General features: G+C 41.3%; 1 protein-coding gene across 1 annotated transcript; it reads left to right on the forward strand.

The window, feature by feature from the left end:
• The first annotated feature begins 818 nt into the window (after positions 1 to 818).
• On the forward strand, positions 819 to 19,547 carry LOC110492467 (eukaryotic translation initiation factor 2D). The gene is made up of 7 exons (XM_036947469.2): positions 819 to 1,246; positions 2,918 to 3,769; positions 3,870 to 3,960; positions 5,524 to 5,644; positions 5,743 to 5,918; positions 16,772 to 16,823; positions 18,407 to 19,547. Exons 3-6 carry the CDS (start codon positions 3,875 to 3,877, stop codon positions 16,803 to 16,805), a joined length of 417 nt encoding a protein of 138 aa, XP_036803364.1. The 5' UTR covers positions 819 to 1,246; positions 2,918 to 3,769; positions 3,870 to 3,874; the 3' UTR covers positions 16,806 to 16,823; positions 18,407 to 19,547.
• The last annotated feature ends 5,012 nt before the right edge of the window (positions 19,548 to 24,559 follow it).

Consider the following 24,559-nt stretch of genomic DNA (forward strand, 5'->3'; position numbering starts at 1 on the left):
ATCGAACGTATGCGTCAAACGGTATGCGTAGACGGTTTGACAGCAATGGTTGCAGAAGATGAATGTTGAACTTTTGTTGCATACATATCCAGATGCTGCGTACTAATTGTGTTCGAAGCGTTTACCGCCTCATATCCACCAGATGCATCGAGCTCTTTCTGTTCCACGGAGGTCATTCATTTTCAATGGAGAAGTCCGCAACGCTACTTTGGCGGTGCCGTACTAGGTTGTGGTGCATTCTCTGTACGGCATGCATTCAATATTTATTGTCCTGCATTGCTTTACCTTGCGGTGGTACCAACAGAAGTACACACAGACTCCAACTAGCTATCTTTTAGCAAGTTGAAAGCGAAGCAAGTGCCTCAAGTACAGAAAATGGGGACTAGACACAGCGAAACATCTGCATCAGATGGACATTGTGCATAAAGGTCCAATGCGGAGGTTTTTATCTCAATATCAAATAATTTATTATGTGTAACAAATTAATGAAATCATTAAAATTGTCAAATTATCAAAAACAGCCTCTTAGCTAAATGTAATTTCTCAAGCAATAATTTTGCTAGGACTGTCTGGGAGTGGTCTGAGAGAGGGGCCTAATTGGAGGAGCCTAATGATAGGGATTTGTAACCTAAAAACGAGTTATTGGCAGAGAAGAGGGCAAACAATATTTTCAAACAGCTCTTTGACTAAAAGTGCATTTTCATAATTTCCCAGTGTTATTTCAACCTCATAGTCGGGATATATATAAAGCACAGTAAAATCACGTGTTTGACTGCACTGGGCCTTTAAGGCATCTCATAGGACTGAATTTACGGCAATTGGCAGAATCCTTCCGGACGTAGTTTGTGATGCACCAAAATAGCTGCTGTCCATTTTCGTGCTGAATGTTTTTTTTTTTTAAGAACTTGCGAAGTGTGGGTTTAAACTTAGCGAGTAAATATAATCGAATACATTTTAGGAGTAAGAACTTGAGTTGACGACGGTGACGTTTTCAGTATGTTTGCGAAGTCCAACACAGTGATTAAACGCTCCGATAGGCGAGGAGTCACTCGTTCCACATTAAACTCAACGATTTACAATGGAGTTGAGCGACGACGAGTAGTGTGGTGGGCCGACTGGAGCTCCGACGTTTTAATGGAAAAAAACGACACATTTCAGCACCCAAAGAATAGGCAGCAATTACACACGATATTTTCTATTCGCCGCTCAACTCAACAGGCATCCAGCCTCTTTGGTAGCTAGAAAGGTACCCAGACAGCCAGAGTGAGAGGAGTCTGGAAAAGACATGCAATTTCATATATGCTAGATTGTGACTGAGACCTGTAGGACGTTCCATTTGATTTCAATCACTTTTTGACCGCACCCCTTTTTAATTTGAACGGAGGAAAGGAGGTGCCTAAAGTTGGCCATTTTTGCATACTCCACCATACCATGAGGCATCCATGTCTTCATCAGTGGAAAAGAATAACGGTCGAGTTTTATATAATTTTAAAGCTTACAAGAATTTTTTCAAACTATTTGATCATTTCTATAACTTTAAATTGTTTTTGTATCTTTAACTTAAATTATCAAAAAATGCATAAACTCAGATTATTTTCAATTTTCGCCTATGTTGTAGTTTATGTGGCGTTAAAACAACTGGGAACTCTGAACATTACCAGGTCAAATCATGACATTAGTGATCTTCAGGTCAGAAAGTAGGAGCTCTAGAAAGAGGCCCGAATTCCGAGTTGGATGACTCTTCAAATAGATTTTTTCCCCAGTCGGCTCTCTTTTCTTCGAGGTCCAAGTTGTTTTTAATGCACTTAAGTCAGAGAGTTCCGAGCCCCCAGTTATTTTGAACACAGCATTAGACCCTATTTTATATCATCCGAAGTGTTTGAGTTTTGGCCGCCATCGGTTGAAACCATAGAGATAGATAAGAGGACTCGGCTTTGTGTTTGTGACAGCATGGGCAGTGCCATTGAGGCACATCTCCATTTGACGTAGTCCATTTTCATGACTCCAACAGGGTCACCAGGAGAGATCAGCCAATGAAGTTGGAAGTCATACCTGTTGACTACATTAAAATGGTGGAAGCACTCAATGATACCTCCCATGCTAATACAGCTTTTTGGCCACTATGATTCATTATGATTGAGACAGCATGCTCTTAACACAAGGTGGGTGTTAAATGTACTAAAATGGGAATCAAATGGTACACAAAGATGGTTGGATGTCTACACATCAGATAATATTGACTTGAATGGGAATATCAGTTCTTTTAAAGTACACTGTCAATCTTCCATAGGAAACCTATTGAAATCATAGAAATATTGATAATAGAATAGACATTCCCATTTAAGTTGACATTCAACGATGGGTGGACCAACGGCCATCTGTGGTAGTAATTAAATTACAATTTCTAAATTGCAGTGGTCTGAAGGATAGGATCATTCTATTAATTACATTTCTATGATTGAAATGACACCCACCCTGATATCAAACTCAACCGTTCGTATTTTCCAGTGATGAAGACATGTATGTCTCATGGTATGGTGTGGTATGCAAAATGGGTAAACTTTCGGCACAAATCTCCTGAACGTTTTTGCATTCAGGTCCAAAAAGTCACTTTCTGACCACTTCTAACATGGGCAAATATGTATGGAAAGTTCCATTCAAATGTCAAGGGTGAGGTCAAAAAGTGATTGAAATCAAATGGAATAACCCCTGTTCAATTTTCTAGAGTCACACTCACAAACAACTAAAGATGTACATGGTGCTTATAATTCACTTAGGATTTTTGTGGAATGAAGCATCACAACATTTCCTGAAAACCTTTTCACATAGATTACAACAATATTTCATATTGACACTCTACCCACCTTAGGAGGAAGCTGAAAGCTGACATATCCACAGCCTTTCCCTCTCTGTGCAGGAACTGTCCGAGTTGGTCCCAAACAAAGAGGAGCTGAATGTAGTGAAGATCTATGCCCACAAGGGAGATGCAGTCACCCTCTACGTGCTTCATAAGAACCCAGTGTTGTTTGAGCTGGAGAAACGTGTCTATCTCACAGGAAGGGTTACAGTCAACATGTCTATCTCACAGGAAGGGTTACAGTCAACATGTCTATCCCACAGGTAGGGTTAAAGTCAACATGTCTATCCCACAGGAAGGGTTACAGTCAACATGTCTATCCCACAGGAAGCGTTACAGTCAACATGTCTATCCCACAGGTAGGGTTAAAGTCAACATGTCTATCCCACAGGAAGGGTTACAGTCAACATGTCTATCCCACAGGTAGGGTTACAGTCAACATGTCTATCCCACAGGTAGGGTTAAAGTCAACATGTCTATCCCACAGGAAGGGTTACAGTCAACATGTCTATCCCACAGGAAGCGTTACAGTCAACATGTATATCCCACAGGTAGGGTGGGGCGGCAGGGTAGCCTAGTGGTTAGAGTGTTGGACTAGTAACCGGAAGGTTGCAAGTTCAAACCCCCGAGCTGACAAGGTACAAATCTGTCATTCTGCGCCTTAACAGGCAGTTAACCCACTGTTCCTAGGCCGCCATTGAAAATAAGAATTTGTTCTTAACTGACTTGCCTAGTTAAATAAAGGTAAAAAAAAAAGGGATACAGTCCAAATGTCTCAAGTGGCAGAGATGCACTGACCATACAACTCAGGAAAAAAATAGAAATCTTGACTACTGTTGTTTTCCAATGTCCCCGTTTTGCCAGCATTCACAACATGGCCTCCAGTGTTACAGAAGCTGGCTGGAGGGGCAGGTAAGGTTATTTGTCTTACATAAAACCTGGATTGATATTAATCAATGTATCAGTCATTCACATGTATTCTGAAACTCTCATGAGATCCGCTTCTCCACAGATCTCATGCTGCCTGGAGTGGTGGTGCCTCCAAGTGGTCTCCCAGAGGTGAAGAAGGGGGACTTCTGTGCTGTTAAAGTTGTTAGCAACAGGTAAGTTGATTGACTGAATCCATTTGCAGTCATGATTAGCTGTTACCGCTGTCTGTAATGAACACATTGACATACTGTAAACACATTGACAATGGCAGGCTTCATATTCTTGCTCATAACGTTGTGGTTGTTTGTTGCCAGGGCTCCCATGGCAGTGGGCACTGGTGCACTGCCACCATGTCCAATGATATGTTTCTGTTTATAATTTCAGATATTTTGGTAGGCTATTTGTTAGTCAACTTGTCTATAATTAGATACATGCAGCTTCTCTTCTGTCATTATATGTTGCCCTAGAAGATTAAATAAACCCAATTCTGCTTGGATGCATATTTGATGTGATTAAAATACTATCAGCTTTTATGGTGCTGATAAAGATAGCACCTCTACAGACGGTATCTAACTGCACATTTGCATTCTCTCAAGATGCTGAAAGAAAGAAATCATATTTCTCCACTCTTTTTCCCCAAGTCAAAATGTAGCCTACATTTGAAGGAGTTAATATTAAGGCTATGTGAGAGGTTATAGACATACAGTCAGTGTCCAGATTTCAGTTTCCATTTAACCCATCTGAACAGTAGGCTACAGTTCCCTTGACAGGCCTATTAAGTCCCCGTCTTGTGACTGTCGAATTTGTAGGCTATACCGCCTCACAATCATCACACATAACGTAGCCGGGACTGCTATATTCCTCTTTTACCACTTCACAAATATTACTTTTTTGGCCCTCCCTTCTCTTTATTTTCAACTCTCCAATTCACGGCGCTTCTTTTATTGAATTAAACTCAGACATTGTCCTTTTTGTTTCCGTGGATTGACGTTTACTTTTTCTGCCCGTTCCCAAAAGCATTTGGCATGTAAGCTATTTGCCGCGTGTGCAGTTAATCCCTAAAAGTTTAGGCTAATGCACTACTACCATATAGCCTAAAATAATAAAAGAAAAACCTCAACGTAGCATATATATATATATATATATATATATATATATATATATATATATATATATATATATATATATACATACAGTGCCTTGCGAAAGTATTCGGCCCTCTTGAACTTTGCGACCTTTTGCCACATTTCAGGCTTCAAACATAAAGATATAAAACTGTATTTTTTTGTGAAGAATCAACAACAAGTGGGACACAATCATGAAGTGGAACAACATTTATTGGATATTTCAAACTTTTTTAACAAATCAAAAACTGAAAAATTGGGCGTGCAAAATTATAATTTCTAAAAAACTGTTTTTGCTTTGTCATTACAGGGTGTGTTGATTGAAGGGGTAAAAAAAAATGTTTAGAATAAGGCTGTAACGTAACAAAATGTGGAAAAAGTAAAGGGGTCTGAATGCTTTATGAATGCACTGTAACTGCCATTTTAAAGGGAACACCAACATAAAGTGTCTTAATAGGGCGTTGGGCCATCACGAGCCACCAGAACAGCTTCAATGTGACCAGTGCGAAAAAAGCACGAAAAATGTATGCACTTACTACTGGATAAGAGCTAAATGACTAAAATGTATAATGTAAAGTCATGATGCATCACAGCGTCATCTTGTGTCCACAGGACGCTAGACAAAATGCAGCACTGCCACCAGCTGGTCTTCCCTGGCCAGCCACCCGTAGTAAAGAAGGGCCACATTGAGCCCATAGACATCTCTGTGGCCTTCAGGAACTCCAACAAGAAGGTACTGCCTTGACAACATCTTTACAATCTTTCTTGTTTTAAATCAGCACTCCTCAATCTTTGTGATTAATAAAATATATGTTCCTCCCTACTCTGTAGGTGACCATGATAAAGAACCTGGAGGTGTATGGTGTGGACCCCATGGCCGTATCGTTAGCCCTGCAGCACAGTGTCCACGCCAGCTCAGCCCTGAACTCCGTCCCTGCCTCAAAGGACCGTGTCCTGGTCCAGATACAAGGAAACCGGGTCCAGCAAGTCGGCAAACTGCTGCTACTGTAGGTTCGCAAACATTTCCTATTGGTAACCACATGACAAGACTGTCTTAATACCAACTCTTGATTTAACAGGTGTTTATGTGCATCATTTCTAAGGCTTTCCCGCACTTTATTTTTCTGATAAGTACCAAATTCCCCGCAAGTACATCCAGGGTCTAGACAAAGTTCAGAAGCCTGAAAAGAAGAAATAATATAACCTCAACATTTCATCAACAAGTACAGTGGGGCAAAAAAGTATTTAGTCAGCCACCAATTGTGCAAGTTCTACCACTTAAAAAGATGAGAGAGGCCTGTAATTTTTATCATAGGTATGCTTCAACTATGACAGACAAAATGGAAGAAAAAAAAATCCAGAAAATCACATTGTAGGATTTTTAATGAATTTATTTGCAAATTGTGGTGGAAAATAAGTATTTGGTCAATAACAAAAGTTTATCTCAATACTTTGTTATATACCCTTTGTTGGCAATGACAGAGGTCAAAAGTTTTCTGTAAGTCTTCACAAGGTTTTCACACACTGTTGCTGGTATTTTGGCCCATTCCTCCATGCAGATCTCCTCTAGAGCAGGGATGTTTTGGGGCTGTTGCTGGGCAACACGGACATTCAACTCCCTCCAAAGATTTTCTATGAGGTTGAGATCTGGAGACTGGCTAGGCCACTCCAGGACCTTGAAATACACCCGGGCGGTGTGTTTGGGGTCATTGTCATGCTGAAAGACCCAGCCACGTTTCATCTTCAATGCCCTTGCTGATGGAAAGAGGTTTTTACTCAAAATCTCACGATACATGGCCCCATTCATTCTTTCCTTTACACGGATCAGTCGTCCTGGTCCCTTTGCAGAAAAACAGCCCCAAAGCATGATGTTTCCACCTCCATGCTTCACAGTAGGTATGGTTTTCTTTGGATGCAACTCAGCATTCTTTGTCCTCCAAACACGACGAGTTGAGTTTTTACCAAAAAGTTATGTTTTGGTTTCATCTGACCATATGACATTCTCCCAATCTTCTTCTGGACCATCCAAATGCTCTCTAGCAAACTTCAGACGGGCCTGGACATGTACTGGCTTAAGCAGGGGGACACGTCTGGCACTGCAGGATTTGAGTCCCTGGCGGCGTAGTGTGTTACTGATGGTAGGCTTTGTTACTTTGGTCCCAGCTCTCTGCAGGACATTCACTAGGTCCCCCTGTGTGGCTCTGGGATTTTAGCTCACCGTTCTTGTGACCATTTTGATCCCACGGGGTGAGATCTTGCGTGGCGCCCCAGATCTAGGGAGATTATCAGTGGTCTTGTATGTCTTCCATTTCCTAATAATTGCTCCCACAGTTGATTTCTTCAAACCAAGCTGCTTACCTATTGCAGATTCAGTCTTCCCAGCCTGGTGCAGGTCTACCTTTTTGTTTCTGGTGTCCTTTGACAGCTCTTTGGTCTTGGCCATAGTGGAGTTTGGAGTGTGACTGTTTGAGGTTGTGGACAGGTGTCTTTTATACTGATAACAAGTTCAAACAGGTGCCATTAATACAGGTAACGAGTGGAGGACAGAGGAGCCTCTTAAAGAAGAAGTTACAGGTCTGTGAGAGCCAGAAATCTTGCTTGTTTGTAGGTGACCAAATACTTATTTTCCACCATAATTTGCAAATAAATTCATTAAAAATCCTACAATGTGATTTTCTGGATTTTTTTTCTCATTTTGTCTGTCATAGTTGAAGTGTACCTATGATGACAATTACAGGCCTCTCTTATCTTTTTAAGTGGTAGAACTTGCACAATTGGTGGCTGACTAAATACTTTTTTTGCCCCACTGTATGTATAGCTGTGTAAACAAATTGTTTACAAATTGTCTATCATGAAATAAAGTTTACTCCAGGATTAGCTAAATTTATGTTGTCATTAATGTTACATTGTGCTAGCCTAGATGCCAGCCTGAGATGTCTGTTCAGTTAGAATATTCCACTCAATTAGAATATGACCTGTCCAATCATCATCCTCTGAGTCTATGAGTGGAGTTAGCAATGCCTGACATTGACCATGGTTACTATTGAAAAGGTGACCCAATCATTCAAATAGGCTGTGTTCCGTAGAAACAGCACTCATTAATGAAACAATGCCAAACAGTTTCTATACCAGAGTTACCAGGCTGAGAAAGTCTGTCTTGCATCCAGGCTAACATTGTTCTCTCTGTAGCCTCAAAATCAGGGAAACTTTAAATAAATAGGCCGTATTATTGTACCTAAAAAAAGGGTATTATACTGATAAGAAGCTATTCGATTTTTCCATACATACAGTATATGACGTCTGCTTTGAAGAGATTTTCAGCTGAATGACTCAAATGTCAGTGTCCACAAACAATTCCATAGTGACAGACAGAATGCAATAACTTGTCTCTGACAACATCTGAGTTGTTAGAAAGGCTTGTTTTGTAACTGATGGTACACCACAAAATCAATAGCTAAGCAGTAAGCCTGTCATATATTGGCATGTTTTGAAGACATCAATAATGGGACAGTACAGTGGTCAAAAGTACCTAGGTGTCTGGCTAGACTGCAAACTCTCCTTCCAGACTCATATCAAACATCTCCAATCGAAAATCAAATCAAGAGTCGGCTTTCTATTCCGCAACAAAGCCTCCTTCACTCACGCCGCCAAGCTTACCCTAGTAAAACTGACTATCCTACCGATCCTCGACTTCGGCGATGTCATCTACAAAATGGCTTCCAACACTCTACTCAGCAAACTGGATGCAGTCTATCACAGTGCCATCCGTTTTGTCACTAAAGCACCTTATACCACCCACCACTGCGACTTGTATGCTCTAGTCGGCTGGCCCTCGCTACATATTCGTCGCCAGACCCACTGGCTCCAGGTCATCTACAAGTCCTTGCTAGGTAAAGCTCCGCCTTATCTCAGTTCACTGGTCACGATGGCAACACCCATCCGTAGCACTCGCTCCAGCAGGTGTATCTCACTGATCATCCCTAAAGCCAACACCTCATTTGGCCGCCTTTCGTTTCAGTACTCTGCTGCCTGTGACTGGAACGAACTGCAAAAATCGCTGAAGTTGGAGACTTTTATCTCCCTCACCAATTTCAAACATCAGCTATCTGAGCAGCTAACCGATCGCTGCAGCTGTACATAGTCTATTGGTAAATAGCCCACCCATTTTCACCTACCACATTCCCATACTGTTTTTATTTATTTACTTTTCTGCTCTTTTGCACACCAATATCTCTACCTGTACATGACCATCTGATAATTTATCACTCCAGTGTTAATCTGCAAAATTGTAATTATTCGCCTACCTCCTCATGCCTTTTGCACACATTGTATATAGACTCACCCTTTTTTTTTCTATTGTGTTATTGACTTGTTAATTGTTTACTCCATATGTGTTGTCTGTTCACACTGCTATGCTTTATCTTGGCCAGGTCGCAGTTGCAAATGAGAACTTGTTCTCAACTAGCCTACCTGGTTAAATAAAGGTGAAATATATATTTTTTTTAAAAGAGTTGGAGCGTTGCAACAAAACCTACAATCACATACTTCTGTAATGGAGTCACTGGTTCTATCAAGTCACATCAAAGGCTTTACGGGGGTCAGAAGTTTACACTGCATTAGACAACATTGTCAGATGAAATTAATAAATAAAATATAATTTACTTCCTTTACTAATCCATTTAAATGTCAAATGTATTGTGATATCCATCCAAAATGTGTGGTTTAAAAGAAAAAATATATTATAGCCCATTTGAAAAATAAATATAAGCACATTTAATACTATATTTTTTAAACAGTAGCTAACATGTTTTAAATGCCTTTTGCATGTGGGTAAAGAATGTGAGGACACCATTACAGCAGTATCCATAACAAATGTCCATGGTGACATCACCCTCAATAATGTAGCTTATTTTACTTCAGCTACAGATATTAGGTTGCTGGTTTGGGGCGGCAGTTCCATAGGTCACTGGTTTGGGGCGGCAGGTGGTTAGAGCGTTCAGCCAGTAACCGAAAGGTTGCTGGATCGAATCCCCGCGCTGACAAGGTAAAAATCTGTCGTTCTGCCTCTGAACAAGGCAGTTAACCCACTGTTCCCCGGTAGGCCGTCATTGTCAATAAGAATTTGTTCTTAACTGACTTGCCTAGTTAAATAAAGGTTAAAAAAAATGTAAATACATAGATGACCGTCAGGTAGAAGGCGCTGGACTCCAGAAGATGAGGAAGGTAACAATGTAGGCTAGAGGAGGTTTTGGTATTATTAGGGTTTCGCCATTGGAAACAAATGAAGTATATAATCATTCATGCAAAGCATAAACCAAGCTTATACCAGCCTTCTCTTAATGTTACTGTAGCCATATATAATTTAATCAAAGAAAGATTAATTATATCCATTATCCTTTAAATGCAGTATACATCAGATTTTACTAGTTAATTTGTGGAAAAAATAACATGTATATTCTGATAAATATGTGCCGAGCAAATTAACACATTTTACTACTACTCCCCTAGTTATTGTACTCATCCATCTGTTTAAGACAGCATTAGATACCCAGCAGCAGTTAGTTCTATAGGTATACTTACAGGGGATGCACACTATACCCAGGGCTTGGTAGAACACACCCTGCAGAGTGACCATTCATTGTTCCTCTTGAGGAATTTACCCACCACATATACTGTATTAGCAGAAACAGCATCCAGAAGAGTGCCTCTCCTCTCACCAGCACATATCTGTGCTATGGTCATATCACTGAGGGTTAACCACGCACACGCACACATATGTTCAAACATGCACACACAGCGTCTGTATTTACCCATTGTTAATCATTACTCAGACGATATCTGAGGCACACACAAGCTTATTAGCTGGACTACAGAGGTTGGCCACTTCGAAATTCAACTAATCTTGTGTGCATCTAAAGAAACGTCTTCCAGTCCACTCACTTATCTACTTTTATTATCTCATGCTGATGTGGTTGTTGTTTTTCCCTTTTTAGCCATCTCTCATAATATGATGACCCCGATGAAGGGTCTTACCTAAGGGTCTTTCTTTCTTGCTGGTAAACATGTACTTTGACATCCAGCACATACTCAAAGCCATTGGATCTGTGTATCTCTTCTCATTCAAAATACACTGAACAAAAATATAAACGCAACATGTAAGTGTTGCTCCCATGTTTCATGAGCTGAAATAAAAGATCCCAGAAATGTTCTATACGTACAAAAAGTGTATTTCTCGAAAATGTTGTGCACAAATTTGTTTTCATCCCTGTTATTGAGCATTTCTCCTTTGCCAAGATAATCCATCCACCTGACAAGTGTGGCATATCAAGAAGCTGATTAATAAGGATCGGTGTCCCTCTAGCGGGACAACTTTCAGTGAAACTGGAGGACGCGCAACTCAAATAAATTCTAATAAGTATTATGGATTTTAAACATTTAGGTATATAAGTGTCTTATATCGGATGAAAGCTTAAATTCTTAATCTAACTTCACTGTCCGATTTACAGTAGCTATTACAGCAAAAACATGCCATGCGATTGTTTGAGGACGGCGCCCCACATCAAAATATTTTTCCACCGGCACAGGTTTCAGACATTCACATATAAAGATGAAATATTCTCTCTTTGAAAATATTCCTCTGATTTGTCATCCAAAGGGTCCCAGCTGTAACATGTGGTGTCGTTTTGTTAGATGAAATCCTTCTTTATATCCCAAAAAGTAAGTTTAGTTGGCACCATCTTTTGAGTAATCCACTCGTTCAACTTGCAGAGAAAGAAATCCGAAAATCTACCCCTAAACTTTGTTTCAACAAGTCAAAATATGTTTCTATTTACTCCTCAGATAGCCTCAAATGTAATCAAACTATAATATTTATTTCGGAAAGAAGTATGTTCAATATGAAACCGATTTTAGCAGGTGCGAATTTCTTCATGGCGTGCGCAAACACGGATTTCCAAGACTGTCCTACTAAAACTGTTATTTCTTATTCGTTGTTGAAGTTACAAGCCTTGGACATAGACTGCTGTCACCATGTGGAAGCCGTGGGAATTGCATCAAGGGAGCTAATTTACAATATGACCTTTCTCTTGCATTTCTAAGAGGATGGTCTTTCTCTCAAAAAAATAATTCCGGTTGGTTTTTCTTTGGATTTTCTCCTATCATATCTTTTGTGTTATATTCTCCTTCATTATTTTAACATTTCTACAAACTTCAAAGTGTTTTCTTTCCAATGTTACCAATTATATCCTGCATGATCATAACACAGGGGCATAGGGGCACCTTGTGCTGGGGGACAATAAAATGCCACTCTAAAGTGTTGAGGGAATATGCAATTGGCATGCTGACTGCAGGAATGTCCACCAGAGCTGTTGCCAGATAATTTAATGTTAATTTCTCTACCATAAGTCGCCTCCAGCGTCGTTTTAGATAATTTGGCAGTACGCCCAACTGGCCTCACAGCCCCAGACCGCGTGTAACCACGCCAGCCCAGGACCTCCCACATCCGGCTTCTTCACCTGCAGAATCGTCTGAGATCAGCCACCAGGACAGCTGATGGAACTATGGGTTTGCACAAACTGTCAGAAATCATCACAGGGAAGCTAATTTGTGTGCTCGTCATCCTCATCTGGGTCTTGACCTGACTGCAGTTTGGCATCGTAACAGACATCAGTGGGCAAATGCTCACCTTCAGTGGCCACTGGCTCGCTGGAGAAGTGTGCTCTTCACAGATTAACTCTAGTTTCAACTGTACCAGGCAGATGGCAGACAGCGTGTATGGCGTCGTGTGGCAGAGCGCTTTGCTGATGTCAACGTTGTGAACAGAGTGCCCCAAGGTAGAGTTGGGGTTATGGTATGGGCAGGCATAAGCTACGGACAAAGAACACAATTGCATTTGTCGATGGAAATTTGAATGCACAGAGATTCCGTGACGAGATCCTGAGGCCCATTGTCGTTCTATTCATCCGCCGCTATCACCTCATATTTCAGCATGATAACGCATGGCCCCATGTCGCAAGGATCTGTACACAATTCCTGGAAGCTGAAAATGTACCACTTCTTCTATGGCCTGCATACTCACCAGACATGTTTGGGATGCTCTGGCTCGACGTGTACGACAGCGTGTTCCAGTTCCTGACATTATCCAGCAAATTCGCACAGCAAGTAAAGAGGAATGGGACAACATTCTACAGGCCACAATCAACAGCCTGATCAACTCTATGTGAAGAAGATGTGTCGCGCTGCATGAAGCAAATGGTGGTCACACCACATACTGACTGGTTTTCTGATCCATGCCCCCAACTTTTTTTAAGGTATCTGTGACCACCAGATGCTTATATGAACTGTAACTCAGTAAAATCTTTGAAATTGATGCATGTTGTGTTTATATTTTTGTTCAGTGTATAATGGGCCATTACATTGGCCTGTCAGAATGTAAGCATTTCTGACTGGAAAGATCAGGGGCTGGATAGATCAGGGGCTGGATAGATCAGGCTACAGCACTCCATTACTGCAGTTGTCTGTTCCGCCTCTAAGGATTTTATATTTCTGAAGTTGACAACCAAGGGAATGCTTGTCGAAATATCACTTAGTGTCTGCATTCTCTTGCCCAGTCCCTTTTGAAGTGATACTGTGAAAAAAATCATGCAGGCTGTGACTGGAATATGGCTTGAAATAGAACATTAATAAAATGGATGAGAACTTTTTACGGTCTCTCAGTCCCATTGTGAGTTGCTTCAGACTAGAATATGCAGACTCACCCTTTTTCTCTCCTCTCATGACTGACTGAGTGGGGGGAGAGGACATCGATCTGTGTATGTGTCTAGTGGTACAGTATAAAGTTACAGTTAGCCAGGCAGCATAGCAGCGAGTCCCTAGATGATGCACTCCTAGGCTGGTCCCCATCCACCTGCCACTGCCACAACCTGTAGTCTGTGATGTCAAAAGTAGTGCATTTTAGGAGTAGGGTTACATAACCAAATTTAATGCTAAACACTTGTCCTATGAATTGGTGACACAAATTCTTCCTGCTCCGATCTAATCTCATCAGATGATGCATACATTTTATTAAGGAGTTTAGTATACTGCTGAAGCCAGCCAACAGATGGCACTGTGTAGATATTTATGGTAAAAGGTTCCTTTCCAACGGTTTTATCTTCTTTTAAGCTCACATTTTCAACTCCACAAGCAAGGAATCTGGTCTGCACCACATTGCACAATATTGTACAATCTTACATGGCAATTAGCTGGCCTAAAGACATCTCTGTGCAAATGTTCAACACTGAAAATCCTTTACTGTTGTCCCCATGCAATGACTGGCCCCAGGAAGTGAGTGATGGCATTTGGGGCACCGACGGGAACACAATGACAGTAATGACAATAATCATGGCTTCAGGCCTCTATTTAGTAGATAATAGGCTCCAGCAATGTGATTTTCCAACTTAACCTCAATTACTTCTTTGTCCTGGGGTGCTTGCCTGCTTGACATTACAGAACGGCACGCCAAACCAGCTGATTAGAGGTGGATAGAAAGGGATTTCTGCTGCTCATAAAACATGTTCAAAGCAGAGGGGAATGCCTTGGAGAAAGAGTGAACATCTCCAAGAGATTATAACCGCAGACTTCATCTGTCAGTTCCCACCTCCACTCTCAGGCCCCTCTCAGTAGTTACAAACGTCACTTCCAGGCCTGAGACAGGAAGGAAGCAGAAGCTTTTTTTCTGTTTACCACAGAGAGGATAGCGTCCAAACGAATGACAACACACTTTGGGCCAAAACTAAAACACAATGAACATATGAACGGTGCCCAGTCTCCATCGCCCCCGCCTGCCAAGCACTGTTTTCCCTCAGTTCTGTTAACGTTACATCTGCTATCCAAAGCATCAACAGATTACACATCAATTTTAAGCTAAAACACTGCACATTAGTTCAACAAAAATTATGGCATAGCCCATTGTGCTTTTATTTCCCTTTTGACCCATATTTTAATTGCATAGACAATCAGGGGAACTCCAGAATATCACGTGTCACTTAAACATAAGCAGGAGATGAGAGGGCCCTGAGAGATGAGGGGCCTGAGCGATGAGAGGGAGGGGCCTGATATATTAGGGGGAGGGGCCTGATATATTAGGGGAAGGGACCTGCTATGTGAGGGGGAGGATCCTGGGAGATGCCTGAGAGGTGAGGGACCTGAGAGATGAGGGGGAGAGGTCTGAGAGATGAGGTTTATAGCTGGACCCCTCTCAACAACACAGGCATGTAACCGTTTGAAAAGACAGGAGTAAAGTAAGGGTGGTTGGAATTAGAAGAAGAAAAAAAACGACTTCTGACACGTGCGCTGGTTGCTATATTAGAGGAGGCCTTGTTGCCAGGGAAACCAGGGTTCCGCAATCAGTATTCTGAGCGCTGAATAGGAATAGCTGAGGAAAATTCGATGCCTCGGCTCACATCCAGGGTCATCTCGTACTTCAAACATCCCGGGCTGTCCACTAAATCTGCCTTCCACCCCCACCATACGGGATCCACCATACGTCACCACCACCCACTGCTTAATTGTAGTCTCTCACAAGGTGATATGTCGCCATTGATAAAGTATTTGTGTTCCAAAAAGACACATATAGTACAGTACTCTTGACCAGTAGAGCACCATTTGAGCCAGAGCCAGTGTGCCTCTATCCTCATACTGAACATAAACATGAGCGTGATCACTCAGCGCCTGATGATGTTATGTAACCCTGTAAGCTGTAAGCTGGTCATTAGGAAATATGTTTTTAAACATTTCTGATAGTATTTGGCGTGTGTTCAATCCCATTCAGTAGATGGGGATGGTGGTAGGTAAAGGGTATCATTCTAGTTCAACTGTTGAGGATGGTTTTATCTTCCACAGTTCCATTACCTCTGGCCCAAATTCAATCAAACTCGGGTTGCAAGGCAGGGGTTTGTAACCAAGACATGGTGTAAACATTTCTGTGGCGCGTTCGATAATAGTCCAGCCTACAGTATGTTCTATCTGCTCATTGAAACATTATACAATTACAGTCATACACCTGTTCTTCAGTATGGTTCAAAGTTTTTTTTCTAGATCATATACAGTAGATCTTTGCGATCTATCCATTATTTCTGGAGAAAAGCCAAACAAACACGTGATGAAGTGCTGTAAGGTAGATCTGTAGACATAGCTATGCTCATTGCTCACCAACTGTGTCTCCCTCCTGTTTAGCTGTGCGATCATTAACATATGACTGCCTGTAAAACTATCACCTAAGGGGAAAACCAAGAAAAAGGAAAACATGTTCTGTGTTGTTTCACAGATTTTCTCTACAGAAAAAAAAGTTTCTTATCTTTTTGTCCTGCTACACATCATTAGATTGTTGATTTATTTGACTTGGATTTGATTGTGATGGTCCCCAGAAAAAGTTTGGGATTCAAGTTTAGTTTGTGATCACTCAGGCTAAAACCCACGGGGCAAAAAAACGGTTGAATCAATGTTGTTTCCCCATCATTTCAACCATAAAATGTAATGAAATGACACTGAAGCAACGTGGAAAACTGATTGTCATCAAAGTAAGGAATCTCGTCTTTTTTTCACACAAGTTTTAACATAAATCCAATGACATGGTGAAATGTTTTGTTGATTACACGTTGAATTCACGTTAGTTAACAACTTAACCAAATGTGAATAAAAATGGATGTTGAACTGACGTCTGTGCTCAGTAACAACCTAAAAGAGTGGAAGGAGAGACGTTACAGGTGCTATTCTTTGTTGGTTTTGTTGTACAAGAAAACCGCAGACACCAGTTGAGCTGCTCCTTCATAACAATATGAACTGAGTGGATCTCATCAAATGTCTCTCTTGCCTTGGACAGGTCTGGGACAGGTCTTCACTGGATGTCAAGATAACGCCTTGTCTGGATGGAAGTAAGGTTGGGTTGGGAGTACTATATCCATTACAGATAGCATCAACTGCCTTCGTCAGCTCACATTCCCACTACACTGATAAAAAGGTCCCACGGGACCCATGGTAGCAAGACTAACACCTGTTAATAACTGTGACATGTCACACTGTCTTTGACTTTAGCACCAGTCCATTACCTTGACCTTCTTCTGGGTTTCTCATGAGGTTATGTGGTTCCTGGCGCCACAATCAGATAGGTTGGCCATTACGGCTTGGAAGGGAAAAGTATTTTGATGCTCTAGGTCAGGATTTCCCCTAGCACTAGAGCGCTGATTCAAATAATCAAGCTTTATGATGAGTTGGTTATTTGAATCAGCTGTGTAGTGCCAGGGCAAAAAAAACGAATTGTGCCCCCAGGGAGGGCCCCAGAACCGAGTTAGGGAAACCCTGCTCTAGATGACATTGGAACCTAGGGCATCACCTCCACAACAACTTTAAACCAGTGTCAGTAAAACCCAATCATTCATTTTTCTGAGTGGGTTGCTCAGTGGCATCAACATGTCATCCTTAATGTGTGATTCTGGTTGTGCCAAACTATTAATAGACAGGTCATCTACGAATCAGACCAAAGACGTCTCACTCACTAAGCTTATGGTGAACAAGGAGATCTCAGGGATGCAGTCATTGCTTTGAGCTACTACCTGGCTCTAAAGAGCTACACCTCCGCATTGGCATGCAATACACTCTTAAAAGGGGAATTTCACCCTGGGGAAATCTGTCCCTGTTTTCATCATGTCCGAGGTATTTCTAGGACAGTGAGATGTGTTTCACATATAATTGCCCAGGAGGAAGGCAGGTCTGGGCTTCGTGTGCTGAATGTTGCACCCTTAGACGGCTGACCCTTAAACTGATATTTGAAAATTAAAGAAACCTTAACCTGACAACAAATGAGATATTGGAAAAACAAACTAACATTTAAAACTAAGTAAATATAAATAAACAAATCTAGTAATGGCACATTGATGGGGGAGCGAGATCTAAAAATAAATGTAGTCATGCATAGATAATAAACAGTGAGTAGCAGCAGTGTAAAAACAATGTGGAGGAGGGGTCAATGTAAATAACCGATCGCTGCCGTTCGGACAACTACAAATACCTAGGTGTCTGGTTAGACTGTAAACTCTCCTTCCAGACTCACATTAAGCATCTCCCATCCAAAAATTAAATGTAGAATCGGCTTCCTATTTCGCAACAAAGCATCCTTCACTCATGCTGCCAAACATACCCTCGTAAAACGGACTATCCTACCGATCCTTGACTTCGACGATGTCATTTACAAAATAGCCTCCAACACTCTACTCAGCTAATTGTATGTAGTCTATCTCAGTGCCATCCATTTTGTCCCCAAAGCCCCATATACTACCCACCACTGTGACCTGTACGCTCTCATTGGCTGGCCCTCGCTTCATATTCGTCGTCAAACCCACTAGCTCCAGGTCATCTATAAGTCTTTGATATCTGGAGTGTTTCTCCTGTCTTATCTGGTATCCTGTGTGAATTTAAGTATGCTCTCTCTAATTCTCTCTTTCTCTCTTTCTTTCTCTAGATCCATGCCTCAGGACTACCTGGCATGATGACTCCTTGCTGTCCCCAGTCCACCTGGCCGTGCTGCTGCTCCAGTTTCAACTGTTCTCCCTGTGGCTATGGAACCCTGACCTGTTCACCGGACGTGCTACCTGTCCCAGACCTGCTGTTTTCAACTCTCTAGAGACAGCAGGAGCAGTAGAGAGACTCTCAATGATCGGCTATGAAAAGCCAATTGACATTTACTCCTGAGGTGCTGACTTGTTGCACCCTCGACAACTACTGTGATTATTATTATTTGACCATGCTGGTCATTTATGAACATTTGAACATCTTGGCCATGTTCTGTTATAATCTCCACCCGGCAAAGCCAGAAGAGGACTGGCCACCCCTCATAGCCTGGTTCCTCTCTAGGTTTCTTCCTAGGTTTTGGCCTTTCTAGTGAGGTTTTTCCTAGCCACCGTGCTTCTACACCTGCATTGCTTGCTGTTTGGGGTTTTAGGCTGGGTTTCTGTACAGCACTTTGATATATCAGCTGATGTAAGAAGGGCTATATAAATACATTTCACCATAGCAGCACCCACCCGTAGCACACGCTCCAACAGGTATATTTCACTGGTCATCCCTAAATCCAACTCCTCCTTTGGCACCCTTTCCTTCCAGTTCTCTGCTGCCAATGACTGGAACGAATTGCAAACATCACTGTAGCTGGAGTCTTATATCTCCCTCACTAACTTTAAGTATCAGCTGTCAGAGCAGCTTACCGATCATTGCACCTGTACACAGCCCATCTGTAAATAGCCCACCCAACTACCTAATCCCCATATTGTTTTTTTTTTTTTTTTGCTCCTTTGCACCCCAGTATCTCTACTTGCATATTCATCTTCTGCACATCTAACACGCCAGTGTTTAATTGCTAAATTGTAATTATTTTGCCACTATGGCCTATTTATTGCCTTACATCCGTAATATTACTACATTTGCACACACTGTATATAGATTTTTCTATTGTGTTATTGACTCTTCGTTTGTTTATCCCATGTGTAACTCTGTGTTGTTTGTGTCGCACTGATTTGCTTATCTTGGCCAGGTCGCAGTTGTAAATGAGAACTTGCTCTCAACTGGCCTACCTGGTTAAATAAAGGTGAAAAAAATAGTCTTGATTAATTGTTCAGCAGTCTTATGACTTCGGGGTAGAATCTGTTAAGGAGGCTTTTGGTCCTCGACTTGGCGCTCTGGTACCGCTTGCCGTGCGGTAGCAGAGAGAACAGTCTATGACTTGGGTGACTGGAGTCTTTGACAATTGTTTGGGCCTTCCTCTGACATTGCCTAGTATATAGTTCCTGGATGTCAGGAAGCTTGGCCCCAGTGATGTACTGGGCTGTACGCACTGCCCTTACCGAGCAGAGCAAAATAATCCACTTTACCGAGCAGTTGCAATACCAGGCGGTGATGCAACCGGTCAGGATGCTCTCGATGGTGCAGCTGTAGAACTTATTGAGGATCTGGGGACCGTCCCTTAACCCGGACGATGCTAGGCCAATTGTGCACCGCCCTATGGGACACCCAATCATGGCCGGTTATGATACGGCCTGTGATCGAACCCGGGTCTGTAGTGACGCCTCTAGCACTGCCGAAGCAGTGCCTTAGACCGCTGTGCCACTGATTCCTTCCAAACCACTCATTGTTGAATTTGCGATTTCCAACTTGTTCTGTAATGTTTAGGTGTGTCTTGTCTGTTTAGTGAACAAAATAATTAACTATTAATTTAATTCATTTGAAGGTAACATAATTACATAAATAAAATGTGCTGTTCTGTTGTCTTATAATCTTTCTTAGGACCTGTCTAAACAAATACATTTGCGCACGGGAGGTATAAAAGGCGTATGTAGGCAAGAATGTGGTAAAAATGGGTCTCTTTGTAAGGGGGTCATATAAACATTGCCCAATTTTTTTTGCAGGCAAAATATCGTAAATCCTATGTGAAAGCAGTAATAAGAGTGAACTCTGGAGACGCTCCTTGTCACTGATCCATTGAACAGATTACGTTGGCATGCTGAGAGGATTGGGCATCTAAAATGGATTACACTGCTTGACTTTTTTTCCCAACACAAACCTGCTTAAGCGCTTTGATGAGAGAAAAAATATAACATTCATGATGACGAAGCCAGATCAGATTTTTTTGGCCTGATCCTGACCTCCTGGGATTGATGTGGTTGAGTCATGATTAGATGACAGGCATTTGAGGACAAAATGGACACTAGAGAGATGTATCACAGCAGCCCCATATAATACAGTGCTATATAGCAATAGTCCAAAAGTGGCTTCCTTTCCTAATTTCCTTTCCTTTATCCGAACTTGTGTAAGAGCTAGACCTACAGTACCAGTCAAACGTTTGGACACACCTACTCATTCAAGCGGTTTTTCTTTATTTTACTATTATTTTTACTATTTTAGTAACTACATTGTAGAATATTAGTGAAGACATCAACACTATGAAATAACACATATGGAAACATGTAGTAACCAAATAAGTGTTAAACAGTTCAAAATATATTTGAGATTCTTCAATGTAGCCACCCTTTGCCTTGATGAGAGCTTTGCACACTCTTGGCATTCTCTCAACCAGCTACATATGGTAGTCACATGGAATGCATTTCAATTAACAGGTGTGCCTTGTTAAAGCTGGTATTTAAGTTAGTTACAGTAACGCTTGCTTTCACCTATCCTGTTTTTATTTAATTTTAGTTAGTGATTCATTCAGAAACAAGTGCAGGAATGGAAACAAGGGGAAGAGACCACTGAGACACCCCATGCTAAGATTGTGAATAGGTCTTTTCGCTGTACCTGGGAACAACCCAATGGTCAAAAACTGGTTGAATCAACTTTGTTTCCACGTCATTTCAACACCCCAAAATCAATATGATGACATTGAATCAACGTGGAAAATTCATTGGATTTGTAAAAGGTTATCAACGTAAGGGCATTTCGTCTTTTTTTCACCAAAATGTTTACATAAATCCAATGGCATGGAGACATGTATTGTTGATTTCCCAATACTTGACAACTCAACCAAATGTAAATCAAAACTAGACGTTGAACTCACGTCTGTGCCCAGTGGGAAGGCCTGTGTCTAGAATCTGATCTGGGAGCTTACCACCTCGACAGGCAGATAAATGGGCTTTATGTTCAGCAGAACACTGCAGAGGCCTGTTCTCTGGAATTCTATCTGGCATCAAAACCCTGTTAAATCACTTTGTTCCCCTGAGTCTAGTTTCAGTGAGTAACCAGGGCTCTAATGGAGACTTTATCACTAAAATGGATTTTTAAACTCAGATTACTTAATTTGGGTACAGTCCAGACTTAATAGCAGCGTCCTGAAAATACTTTGGTGACGTGGAGCAGAAAAGGAGAGGGCAGAGAGAGCGGAGAAAGGAGAGAGAAGGGAGAAATACAGGCATAGTGATTCCTGAATTGCAGCCCCTGCTTGACCAACAGATATACAGCTCTTCATTAGGGTGAATATCTACCATAAAGCACAGAGCACTTCCAAGTGCCCTGAACCTTGTCCATCTCTCCTCCCATGTCCCAGTTCTTCTCCATTGTGCTTATCCATCGTAAAATCCCCCAGACAATTCTCAAAGGAAATCCCAATAATATTTAACAGGTTAGAATGTGCTGCTACAGATGTCGGTTCTAAATTTGACCCTTTTCATTACAGGAGAAAAATAATCCTGCAACAGGAGGATTTGAATATCTGAATAAATATTTAGAATCGGCGTCAGCGGGCAGCTGGAAGCGGTGTTTCTTTACAATGCAGTACCATACCTATGTAGTGGATATGAGTTGGGCATAGTTGCGCACATGATGATGTAGCCTTGCCTGCAAACTTAAAAGCCAGTGTCTGCCCTCAGACCAAGAGGGAATAGACCAGTTTAAGATGTGGGTTGCTCCCGGGGGATATCCAGGTTCATATCCTGTGTGTTACACCTATGTTGTGCAGGATACAGTCACGTCTCATGTGAATTCTTATGTGGATTATAATAAATGTAATTGTAGGTGGTAGCTGTATTATTTGTTAATTAAGGAAAATCTGTTTATTTTTATATTTGTTATATTTTATTATATGTTCAAGCATTAGGCAGAATAAATGATTGGTTGAATCAGTGCCTGTGTGGTCTAACGTTTACAACCCCCAGCACATATAACCTACGCAGATCTGACATGGGTTTGAATCTGGCCCCCTGTCCTTTGACTCTCCATCCCACTATTTTCCCTGTCTTTTCTATCTCTTCAATAAAAGCAAAAAATTACTTCCATTAGTTGATATAGCCCATAGACTATATTAGGCCCACAAGTAAAGTGCATTCATTTCAATGTTTTTCTATGTTTTCAAGAAGTAAAATGAATAGTCTAATAATTTACACAAAGAAAAGTGTCTCAGCTCAACTAAATCCTCTTTGGATAGGATAAAATGCATAAATATCTAGACAGCTTTACGAAATGATATATTAAAGCCACTCAATATAGACATTCAATCCACACCAAAGACCAGAACTATATTGACAAATTATACATAGCCTAACTATAAAACGTGGGCGGACATCCACACTGGAGGAAAGTACAATTTCCTACAGTAGGCCTACATCTGTCAATCAACTGATGTCCCAAATCAACTCATCAACTCAGCCAGGGAAACATAAACAGTAGCCTATTATCGTTTTTTTTTTTACACCTTTCGTTATATGACAATGGATAGGCTATTGGGTGGCTTACAGAATGTAGCCTATTGGAATATAATTAAATAACAAGGGGCCTATTGCAACCATCGAGGGCACTAGATCAGTCGTCACCAACCTTTTCTGAGTCAAGATCACTTTCTGACTCAAAATGTAAGCCGAGATCTACCGCTTAATTTTTTTAAAACATGAGCCTATGCAACATTAACCAATTTATGCAGTAGGCTATAGGCCCAATACATTATCACTGCAAATTGGCTATGCTTGAATTGTCCTGCCAATGTTGTTCTTCTCAATTCGTTAGAAATTATATTTAAAAAATGTAGGTGCATGATCACACTAGTAATAGATCATTTGTTTTATGACTTTTTTTCTGGACTGATGGCCTGCATCTGATGGTCAGTCTGAGGTAAGGGAGCAGCTGTGAGGCTGCCTTTCACCCAACTAACCGCTCCTCCGCTCTCCCTCCTGCCGCTGAGAAACAGGGACAGTCTTCCAGCTGATGGCGAAACTCAAGTTGTACTGCATTATTTCTACCTCATGCACCAATTCATTACTCCTGTGACCAGAGGAACTGAAATATTCCTTGATATTAAAAAAGACACAAATCTCTAATAATAACAACACAAGCCTATTGGAACACTTTGCTAAACTCATTAATTGCAGCTGCAGTAGTGTTTCTAGCATGTGGAAGTAGGGAGAACGCACATTTTATGGCTTAAAAAAGTATTGAACCAAGTGTTGACGGTGCTGAATAACAACTTAAACATGAACTTACTCATAAAAACAGCATTTTTATGCTGTATTCATTGAGTCTGTCTCTAGTCATGGTTTTAAACATTTAGAAATTTCACAATATCAACTTTTCTGTTCATTCGAGGCTTCTTTTTTACAGTCTGTGGCTCAAGGAAACTGTGCAGACACGGTGATCAGAGCTATCTGATTGGCCAGCGGTAGGCCTATAGGTGCATTTGACTTGCTCTCTGGGCCTGCCGGGTAGGCAGAGTTCTACTTTCAGACACATGAAATGGTTCAAAATGAGAACACTTTGCCCTTTTCAGGGGTGCGAGGGCTGCTGAATCAAGTGCACCTACCGCCAACAGCGCAAAACAAATAAATAAATAGGAATGCAATGCTTTATCGTTGTTTTTTTTACAGAAATGTTTGGTGATCGACCAGGAATGCCTTGTAGATTGACCAGACGATCGCAATCGACCGGATGGTGAATGCTGCACTATATTATTGCCAGCTGATGTCTCATTAAACATTTAATAGATGCTAAATCATGCTAAATTCACCCACACAGCTGATCTCAAATGCAACCATTATTGGTACCTCATTACCACTCCCTAAAATATGATGGCATTTTTACCCTAGTCCTGCTTGAAACCAACGTCTTTCAAGAAATGTGCACCCTGTGGTTGGTTTTGTCATTG

Source organism: Oncorhynchus mykiss, chromosome 16 (genome assembly GCF_057628025.1).
Source record: "Oncorhynchus mykiss isolate SJ-2025 chromosome 16, ASM5762802v1, whole genome shotgun sequence".
Taxonomy (NCBI): domain Eukaryota; kingdom Metazoa; phylum Chordata; class Actinopteri; order Salmoniformes; family Salmonidae; genus Oncorhynchus; species Oncorhynchus mykiss.

Excerpts from the sequence above, each read along its gene's own strand:
- LOC110492467 (XM_036947469.2), top strand. The coding sequence starts at position 3,875 with ATGCTGCCTGGAGTGGTGGTGCCTCCAAGTGGTCTCCCAGAGGTGAAG. Across the intron at positions 3,961-5,523 it reads GTTAAAGTTGTTAGCAACAG|GACGCTAGACAAAATGCAGC; the intron begins GTAAGTTGATTG and ends TTGTGTCCACAG. Across the intron at positions 5,919-16,771 it reads GTCGGCAAACTGCTGCTACT|GTCTGGGACAGGTCTTCACT; the intron begins GTAGGTTCGCAA and ends TGCCTTGGACAG.